The sequence below is a fragment of the Macrotis lagotis genome, chromosome 4 (genome assembly GCF_037893015.1).
Source record: "Macrotis lagotis isolate mMagLag1 chromosome 4, bilby.v1.9.chrom.fasta, whole genome shotgun sequence".
NCBI lineage: Eukaryota > Metazoa > Chordata > Mammalia > Peramelemorphia > Peramelidae > Macrotis > Macrotis lagotis.
This window is the reverse complement of record NC_133661.1, coordinates 176,331,516-176,342,460: the sequence shown is the minus strand read 5'-3', so window position 1 is coordinate 176,342,460 and position 10,945 is coordinate 176,331,516. Positions and strand designations below refer to the sequence as shown.

At 36.4% G+C, this 10,945-nt stretch overlaps 1 protein-coding gene across 1 annotated transcript in view; it reads right to left on the bottom strand.

Annotated features, from left to right (window-relative positions):
* Window positions 1–380: 380 nt before the first annotated feature.
* The window catches only part of FBN1 (fibrillin 1), a 306,997-nt gene continuing 296,432 nt past the window's right edge, over window positions 381–10,945 (bottom strand). Inside the window, exons 64-65 of the mRNA XM_074234744.1 lie at window positions 5,516–5,687; window positions 381–4,197 (exon numbers count right to left, since the gene is read on the bottom strand). Of these exons, the coding sequence (XP_074090845.1) occupies window positions 3,808–4,197; window positions 5,516–5,687 (562 nt within the window). The 3' untranslated portion in view covers window positions 381–3,807. The remainder of the gene's footprint in view (window positions 4,198–5,515; window positions 5,688–10,945) is intronic.

Sequence of the window (10,945 nt, the reverse complement as noted above, 5' to 3'; positions counted from 1 at the left end):
ATACTAATCCTAAAGGTCTTATGAGCTGAAGAGCCAAGATTTTGTCTGTAAAAATGGATATTAAGCAGGAAAAAAACGCATTCACTTACCTGCTATGATTCACCCCATTGAAAAGGGGTTCTTTACTGATGCTCCAAGCAGAAAATAAAACTGATTCATTTTTACAGATCAAAATTCATTTCAGACCAAGAATCCATAAAAAAGCCTGTGCCCTTGTATGAGGTCAGTGTCCTTGTTTGTAGAAAGAAACATTCTGAATTCATTAAAAATAAGTTGGAAAGACAGAATTTGTAGAAATGGCCATGTTCTGCCAAATACATGTCAGTTGTCAAGTTTACATGACATTGTCGGTAAGGCACTCAGGCTTCTATAGACATGCGTGAATAGGCCAAAAATTTTATTTGTGATCCAATCTTGTAAAGTAAGCCAAGTCACCTTATACACACTGAAATCTGCAAAGGAAAAAAAAATCACAGCTGGCTCCTGGCTCAAAACCCAGGAGACCTGGAGAACCTTTATTTTGTCACATATGGGGCTTAGCAAGTTCAAAGTACCAAGCCAAAATGAAGGTAACTGGTTTATTTGATGACCCTTATTACAAATACATTATTTTAAATTGCAAGATGTAACAACACTGTCTTCAGTCATACATAGGTGCATAATCCACCAAACAGCAGTACATCTGCTAAACATTTAAAAATAACATCCCCAAATATCAATTCAAGTTCAAGAACAATTAAGAAACTAAACTTTAAAAAAGTATGCTTAAGACCTACAAGTAAAACCAAAAATGAAAAAATGACTCCAAATTAAATTTCAAGCCATTTAAAGGTATCATGCTTGTTGAAGTGAATCGAATGACAAATCTGACTCACATTTAAAATGTTCTACGTGATTTTGAAATCCCTGACAGACCCTAGCTAACTAATCTTGTATAGAATGATAGCAAATGCTAAATGAATCTGTCTTCTACCTAACTTGGCTCATCTTCACCAGTTAACAAAACAAACAGATGTGATTTCTAAAAGTTGTTAATGATCTTTGTAATGGTAGTGCCCAAGGCTGCTTTGGCTTAGTAAAGTGCTATTTGCTGGACTGAAATGGAGTTGTTTATGCATGTCAAAATGTTTCACAAAGCCAGCTGGGTTCATTTCAGCTCCACTTACAAAATAAGTATTGGCCAATGAAACAGGCCAGGGCAGAAAGACAAAATTTCCCTGCTGTGCTGTCCTCCTCAGCCCCTTCCTCCAAATGTTTTCAAGCTTCTGAAAGACTGATATAAACCAAACTCTATAAAACTATTAATGTGGTCAGACAGTATCAAAGGAAAGATAGGGGTTTAAACCCCAGGGTTAAAAGAGTACTTGTTGTAATAGGAATATTTACAGTGGTAGGACCAGGAAAGGGTTAAGCCTTAGAAATCCTGGAAAATATGCTGTTAAAAATTTTTGGCCCTGGAATAAATAAAATCCAGACTTAGTCTATTAAAAATATCAAAGTCATCCATTATGTGCCAACTCCATTCTATGCTGTTATATTTGTTATGCAGAAAACCCATTACTGAAGATAATACTGCACTGATTGAATTATCAAAAAATATTTCCCCTCCATAAACTGTTGTGTTGGGATGCTACGCATGTTTCCTTCTAACATCTACAATACTCAAACTTCTATTGCAGGATCACAGATTTTTAGAATTGGAAGAAACCTTAGAGGTCATCCATTCCAGTCTTCTGATGCAAAACATTCTTCTTACCCTATCTCTGTTATATGGTCCCCTGGCCTTTGTTTGAACATTTCCTATGGCAGGGAGATCAGTACTCCAAAGGACAGGCAGTGTAGATAGTTCTAACTAGACAGTCTTTCTACCCATGAATCTATGAAACTGAAAAAGTTCTTCTCTAGAGTAAGCTACCCTTCAACTTTCTATCCTCTTGAGTAAGATGGAAAAAACTTCTTTTCCAAACGATAACCCTTCAAATATTTGACGATGACTATCATGATCACCCTCAGTCTTCTCTAGACTAAGCAAGAAGCAGCTTTCAATTTTCTTGTGTTTTCACTGCCAAAAACTGTTGAACTTCCCTCTTTTTGTTTTAAAACTGTTCCATATCAGTTGACTATTATCATGCTAAAAATATATTATTGCACTCAAAAATCAAAATACTGGCATTTTCACATTATACATTCCAGAAAAGAAAAAGCTATTGCTTTCTCTAGGACTCAATGCTCAATTATCCTTTCTAATTAGAATGGAATTGACTAACAATGGATGTTTAAGGGGGAAAATGGAACACCTAAAGCTTGCCAACAGTTGGGGGCCAGGGCAGGGTTAGCAGATAAAACTTTGGTAATGAAACACACATGTTCTCAGAAAATGACTGAACTTTATATTTAACAGTATTTGGAACTATTGAAGTTCTCAAGTCACAAGATTAATTAGGTCACGTTTCAGAGGGGAAGCCACAATCTGAATTTCTGGTAGGGTAACTCATTAAAATGAAATAATTTAATTGCTATATGGAATTGTGGATGTCAGATTTTTTTTTTCTTGACTATCAAATGCAGTGAACAAAACAACAGACTGGCTATGTATTTATTTATCTCTCTCTATATATATGTATGTATGTGTATGTACATATATACATATATACACATACATATATATAAATATATGTATGCCAGACTATGGTCTTCCAGGTATTATAAGTTAGGCATCTTTAGAAGCTATGATTCACAGACGCAGAGTGACTTAGAACTGGGAAAATCTTGCTCATTTAAATCTTTGGCACGGCCCCAATAACCACAGGACCTGAAGTTTAAACATTTCACTCCAGGACTTTGAGCAAGAAAACCAAGCCATAGTATAAACTAAAAAAAGAGACTGTTTTATTGTGACATTCATGACATTGAGCCCTTGTTGATAAGGATGATTAGATTATGGGTACTCTTGGCACATGTTACACAATATTAATATGTATGGTGGGCACTGAGGGTCATTTGATGGCTGAGAATGTTTACTGGCCCTTTCTGACCTCAGTGCAGTTTTGGGTAAATCACAGACATTTTATCATTAGATTGGTGTATAGTTAACAAGTAGTTGGTCTTAATAAGCACCATTATAAACCCTCACATTAAGGGTATTATTACTCTAGTTTACAAACGCTTCAATGATAAAAATAGCACGATTACAGTATACACACACTTAATTTACATGTACTGTATTATAGTCATAACTGAGATAAACTACTGAGCTAACTTTGGTTGACTGAAATTAATGAAATATTTAAACTGAATAATTGCAATTTGGCTTCTAAGTTGTGTAAATATTACAGTGCATTTATAAATCTAGTTTGAAAATTTACTAGCACCAAATAGATATTATAAATGGCTGACCTAGTATGTTGTAGTTGGAAAAGCAAAATTTAAAAAATTTTTAAATTGAACTGTCCATCAATTGAAAGCACATTCATGTACCTCTGCTGAAAGGATGACATGTCTCAGCATCAATGGCCAACTTCCAATGAAAATATGTCCCGGTTTTCATGATTCAACATATCATTATACATCATGCCAAGGCAGCTCAGCTACACTCATGAGAAGCCTGAGAAAGTGGTTGTTTTGAGCTAGGGTATTCATCCTGTACCTTGCTTATGTAATAATACAATAATGCTCACGCTTACAAATGTAGTCGTGAAAGATTGTACCTATGATATGGAGAATCTGACTGGGAGAAACATTCAGTTCTACCTATCTATCTTTGTTTTTTTTGTTTTTTTTTTCATTATTTGGTCTTTGGCTGGTGAATTAATGAAGCAAAATCTGAATTTTCATTTTCAGGTTATCACCCAGTTCACCACTGAGGTAGTCTTTGTCATGTTTGTCTTCTAGCTGGTTAAGTTCCTTCTTTTTATAAAGAGGAATACTACTGATTTGTAATGAATAGGTTCCAGCCACTGGCTTCTTCTTGGAGAAATGAAGATAGCTTATGCCTTCCTTTTGGTTGATTTTGAAGAGGCCATCTTCATTCCCAGATTCGATTAAGTATCGATTGTGATTTGTTAGAGTTGTAAGGGCTGGAAGGAGTTCCAGGATCCGAACTTTGTTACTGATTGAGGAAACATTAAAAGTAAAGACAGCTGTCTTCTCAGCATCCCAACTTGCCAGACTCACTGGAGCTTCCATCTCAGGCTGATCCTGTGGAATAAAGACACATTATAATTAGTTTCTTCTAAGTCTATTTTAAAAAATAAACACTAATTTAAAATTTTTCTCATATGACAAGGAGATCTTTTAATATCACCACAGTGTGGGAGCACAGAAAGATCATAAGTTCATAGATTTGGACCTAGAAAAGACCTTATTCCATTTTATTCCACCAATTACTCTAATTCTTTTATTTTACAGATGAGGAAACCAAGGCACAGAGAGGTTTAGGGTCAGAGGAAGGGTTTGGACCCAAGTCCTTCCTGATTCCAAAACCAGAATTCTACCCACTTATGCCATTTGGCATGTTAAAAATGCATGGAATCATGGAAAAAAAACTGGAATCATGGAAGATCAAATCTGATCTTTTTATTTTATAGATGGAAACAATGAGGCTCATAGAGACTAGATGAGTTGCAGTCAGGTAGTGGGTTATCAAGACACAATAGAGATAAAGCCTTTTAAAATAAACTGAAATCACCTCTACTTGGGCCCCATTTGGTAATAATTTTGTTTTTAATTTCAGAGAACCGCCTCATTCTCTGAGACAGGTACTGTACTCTTGATGAGTTACTGTACAGATACCTTAGGAAAGACCTACTCTTTAAAAATTCTATTCACATATTCAAAACCATACACACAAAATATGTACACACATAAATGATGATTCTCCCATAGTTAGAGCTTCCATCCAAAATTCTTGCTCAGCTCTCTGTTCAACAGGGTGAACATATGTACTGGATTATGTGTCCCCAAGGCCAGATGTCTATGTGTCTGAGAGTTGACTATAAGGCTGCAGGAGTTGTAAGGCATAGGAAGCCAGGCTGCTAGAGTTCAGTGTTATTTTTGCCCTCTGTCCAACTTTCCCCCACACACTCCACATGGCTCTTTTCAGTAGAGTGACCTCCTGCTTCCAGGACTTGGCGTCCTCCTTTGGGGCACACGATGTCACTTCGCTACCCTGTCCACCTGCTGTCCTGGCTCTCAGGCCTTGCATTTTGGGCAGACTTTGGGTGGGTGTTTAACATTCTTGTTTGGCGAGACAGAGGAAATGAGCAAGTATGTGAAAATCTTCAGATGACCACTCCCTAATAGCAGCAAGGAACTTCAGAAAGCCCCATAGACACTTGTAAAATGCAGTCTAGATCCTAGGGAATGTTGAAATGTCTAATTAAGGGTTTGAGTTTTCCACTGGCAATTCCTTCTCCTATTTTAGAGCATCTCTGTGGGGAAAACCTAGGGTCCCACAGTTTTTTCCCCAAAAGGGAGAGATTAGACAGGAAAGAAGCTTTTTTTTTCTCACACTTACTTCTGCATCAAGGGCATCTGTTTCATTAACACTCCTCCGTCTCCTGCCTCGTTTTGGGTAGCCATTGATTTTACATTCGTAGCAAGCTTCTGGTGAGAGGGAATTGTCATCCACTTCTCCACTGACAGGTGCCTCAGGACCTCGGCCCATGCCCATTCCAGAAACACAATGCCTGGAGAAGGAAGTGAGGCAAGTAAATTCTTCACTAGAACCACAAGATAAAGGATTAATCATGTGCTGATTTTAAGCAAAGCATGAATCCCTAGACTGATGAGAGTCAATCCAGACTGTACATGTGGATTATCACCCTGTCAGATTATTTTCCTTCCCCAAGAGCTACCATTTAGAGATTATTTTGCTTGAAATTCATTACCATCCTTTAGCTTTTGTATTTCCTTTTTACTATCTTGTTTCATTTATTTCTCTGTTGGATTATTTTCTAAACTAAATACAACAATCAGTTGACAATATTAAATAAAGAAAAAGAAAGTGAATGTACAAGATATAAACTTCAAGATTTCCTGGAACTAGTCTTTCTTTTCCTTTTATGCAAAAGTTTGCAGGTTAGAGGTAAAGAGTGAATGAACATTTGGGCTGCTACTACTGGATTCATTTGTTGAACAAGGATATTGGACTAGAGGAACTCTAAGGTCTTAGGATTGCAGACCAAGAACTAAAAAAGGACCTTAAGAAACATCTAGTCCAATCTTCTTAATTTACAACAAAGAAACTGAGGCCCATACAAGTACACATGATATTTCAGTACTTGAATGATATATAATACCCAAGTAGTAAGTATCAGAGCTGATAGTAAAAGCCAGGTACATCGACTCTACGTTCATTAACTTTATTCGTTACATTAGAATCCTGTGATTGCTTGGAAATCAGACTTTTCTAGAAATTTCACTCAGTCATTTGAAGGGAGAGCCACCTCCAGTCAACCTGATCCATATCTGACTACTGGATCCAGGTGGTTCTGGAGGAGAAAGAGAAGTACCCTCTCACTCAAATCCAATTCACATGCTTGTCATGGCATCACCTCCCTGATGTCCTGATCTTTGAGAACGGAGGGCAAATAACAACTGAGAAGATAGGGAAAAAATGCCTAAATTCACCTTTTCTCTTTCTTAGGAACACTTTCTAGTTTTTGATACGTTTCTTTATTTGGCTGCTAGGTGGTACAGTGACTAAGTGCTTGGGTCTAGAGTCAGGAAGACTCACCTTCCTGAGTTCAAATTCATCTTCAAATTCATCAGATACTTACTAGTTGTATGACTATACTTGCCTCATCTGTAAAATGAGCTGGAAAAGGAAATGCAAACCACTCCAGTATCTTTGCCAAGAAAGCCTCAAATGGGGTCATAAAGAGTTGGACACAACTGAAATGACTGAACAACAACTTATTTGAACTCTGTTTTAATTTTCTCAGATGTTGCAGAGAATGCCTTAAGCATGCTTCACCTCTTAATAACCAGTCTTGGATTCTGCCTATCTCTGTCTGGACATCAGGAAGGCTCAGATATTGGAAACATAGATTGCTGACCTCTTAACCCATATAAGACAACAGTCCAGGAAAAAAAAAGCAAAAAAGAATCCTCTGAGTCCTTGGAGTGAGCTTTGGGACAGAGTTGAACTCAGCTAAGGATGAGTTCAAACATATCAGATACTGGACATCTGTCTTATTACTGTGCCTCTTCTGCCAATCTATTGCCTTTCTTATCTGAATTTTGGGGATTGATAATCAAGGCAACACTGATGTTGCTATTTGGAAGAGTGTGCCAAGCTGTTCTCCTATGGTTCAATACACAATGAGCTGTAGACTGCCAAGGAAAAAGCTCCTTTCCCTGACTACCATTACCTAGTTCTCTTATCTGCTCCCATGTTTCTACCCCACTTGTCCCTACTTTCCCATTGTGTTCTCTATTCTATTTTTAACTGCTTTATGTATTATAACTATATTCCCAATGCTTTATATATATGTATATATATATTTAAGTAAGTATGTTGTCTCCCTCCAACAGAATAAACTCTATTATGGCAGGAACAATTTTATTATTTCTTTGTAATCCTATTACCTAACATTGTAAAAATGTTGGCATGTAAACATGCTTAGTGAACTGAGCTGAATTGAAGGGAAGGAAAGTCCTGGATTGATTATCTATTAATTTATACTATTTGTACTAATGAGTCCCACAACTCACTATAAGTATTATATTCAATTTAAAGATATAACACATGTATATAAGTTAATTCATACACTATGTGTTCATTTTTTATATTTATAAATGGTCACGTGAATTTTGCTTAAAGGAAACTAGTTAGAGCATTCAAAGATGTGAAAAATACAAAATTCAGACTTGTGCTAAGCAGAATGAATAAATCTGCATCTGACAGGAAACAAGTTGTTACCATTCAGAGTTTTAAAAACATTTCACAGGTGGCTAGGTGGTACAGTGGATAGAGCACCGGCCCTGGAGTCAGGAGTACTTGAGTTCAAATTCGACCTCAGACACTCAATAATTACCTAGCTGTTTCTCTATAACAAGATCTATCATTTATATAATGCTTTTAAGGTTTGCAAAGCACTTTACAAAAATAATCTTATTTTATCCTTACAATAACCCCATGAGTTAGGTACTATTCTTATTCCTATTTTAGTGAGAAGAAAACTGAGGAAGAATAGGTTTTTAGTGATTTGCCCAGGGTCAAGTAGGTACTAAGTGATTGAGGCACATTTGAACATGAATTTTCTTGTCTCCAGGTCTCTCTATTCACTGTGTCAACTCTACTTAGCTAAATTTAGAAGCTATTTTAAATGTACATCACTACCATTTGCTTTCACAGCCCAAGCTGATTCTAAGTAGCCCTAAAATATAATTCTATGCATTTGGACAGGATCCTTTCTGCATCTCACAGAGAGATGGAGTTATTTGCAAATGAGCAAGCTACTGAACATGAGTCATAAAATTTGTGTGCATATATATATGTATATATATATATACATATATGTGTATATATATGTGTATATATATATAAAATTTATGTCCATAATTAAAGGAAAATCTAGAGGAGAGAGTATTTAGGAGATAAGATTACAGAAAAGTCAAGAAGGATGAGAACTGTGAAAAGTTTTTATTAGATTTGGCAAGTAAGAGGTGACTGATTAATTTGGAAAAGTTAGTTTTAGGGGAAAGGAACAAATATGTGAATAGTACCTGTATACCATGTTCCAGGGCCTGTTAGTACTAAGCACTTTTTATAAATATCATTTCTTTTGATCCTTAGTACAACCCTGCCAGACAGATACAATTATAATTTCCATTTTACAGTTGAGGGAACTGAGGCTGACAGAACAGAGGTTAATGATTTGCCCAGAGTCACATATCCAGAGAGTGTGAAGGCACATTTGAACTCAGATCTTTCTTATTAAAGGTCCAGCACTCTATTCACTGGGTCACCGGTTGCTTCATTCAGTTAAATGATGAGGTTTGAAGCCAAAATACACCAAAATTTGTAATTCAATGAGAAAAGAGGAAGAGGAAGAGGAAGCACTGATTGTAGATGGTTTTCTCAGGAAGTTTTGCCACAAAAGGGAGGTGAGAGATATAGGGAGATAGCCAGTTTTCCATAATCCATTCCCCACTTCTTGGTACCTTAGAGCCCAGAGAGGGATGATAGGAAAGAATTTGTGCTTTGCTGTTTCATCAACAACCTCCTTGCTGTTCTAGTCTAGAGATTTCTTTCTTTATATTTCTATATAAACCATGTGACAACAGTAATATAAAGGTTTCACACTCTATGTGGGGGTGCAGACATATTTAATAGAGTTGCATGTTAAACTTAATAAAATCCGATTAGGTAACCTTGGCTTCCTTTCTCAGGACCCCATTTCTAGTGTTTCCATGTCCCAGGAGTATCTCCCTCAAGAAGCATGGCTACTAAAATTCACTGGCCAGTGACCAAGTAAGAAAGCCTTAATCTCAGCTGGGAAAATGTTTTTGGCATCAAACTTATGCAAAATAGAAAGCTTCTGAAGACTGGACACAAACATCTGGGAATCACTGTCTAGGCGCTGTCATTTTGTGGGATGCTCATCAAACAAAAAAAAATATTCTTTCACCTTCAATTCTATGAACCACTTGATAACAGTGTGTCAAAAAACCAAAGACCACCCGGGTAAGAATATTCTGCTGTTTTAAACAAAAATGTCAGAGTGTTCCCAATTTAAAATAAGAACTCTTTCTTTCCCTCTCAAGGCCAACTAAAGTGCAAGGAAGAACTTTGTCTTTATATTTCTTAAGCCACAGGTTCTCAAGGAATGGATCCCTTTAGTAGGAAAAAGGCCTCATAGAGAAATTATTATTCTCTCATCCTCCAGGCCATATAAAAATAAAATTAAAATACAAACTAATGAAAAAAATTAATAACTTGGTTAAACCACTATAACTATCATTCAAAAATGTTAATTTTTATAATTTCTCATATTCAAATATTCAAATTTAAAATTTAAAACCTGCTTATATTTTTATGTGATCATAAGATGGATGATAAGATCAAAGATTTAGAGCTGGAAAGAATATCTAGGATGGCATCCAATCCTCTCATTTTATAGATTAAATTGAAGACCAGAAAAATTAAATTATTTGCCCAGGGCTACACACCTAAGTGAAGCAGGATTCAAAGCCCATCTTCCTGACTCAAGAGTTTAGCATTCTACCCTATTATATCACACTGGCAGGTGTGATTTTTGTATCAGCTCAGAAGCAGAAAATTTTTTCACTTAATGAAAAATGTCATATCCAAACAATCTCAGCCCTGTAGAAGACACAAATCAGCAAATGTGCAGCATGAACCTAGCTCTACTTCAGTTTGTTGTCCATAATGATTTGAGGAGACGTTCTATTACAAAATGGGGGCATAGAACAGGTGCTTAAGATGAAGAAACTGGATCATGAAGCTGTCTCTCAACAACAAAATTCACAGAACTGGACACCTATCTTCATAAGAATAAAAACATTTTAGGATTATCATTTTAGAACTAGAAAGAAATCCCCTTATTTTAAAAATGAGGAAACTGAGACTTTGAAAGTTAAGTGAATTACCTAGGATCATATAACTTCCTGTTAGTTTGAAGAAGGATTTGAACTTGTCTTCCTTAGAGCAATACTTTTTTTTAGGGTTTTTTTTTTTTTTGCAAGGCAAACAGGGTTAAGTGGCTTGCCCAAGGCCACATAGCTAGGTAATTATTAAGTGTCTGAGATCAGATTTGAACTCAGGTACTCCTGACTCCAGGGCCAGTGCTTTATCTACTACACCACCTAGCTGCCCTAGAGCATTACTTTTAATGCTCCAAACACCCTGCCACCAGCTGTACTTCCAAAGTTAAGCGTAAAGTGATATGATGGTTATGATGTTCTCCATCAGCATACA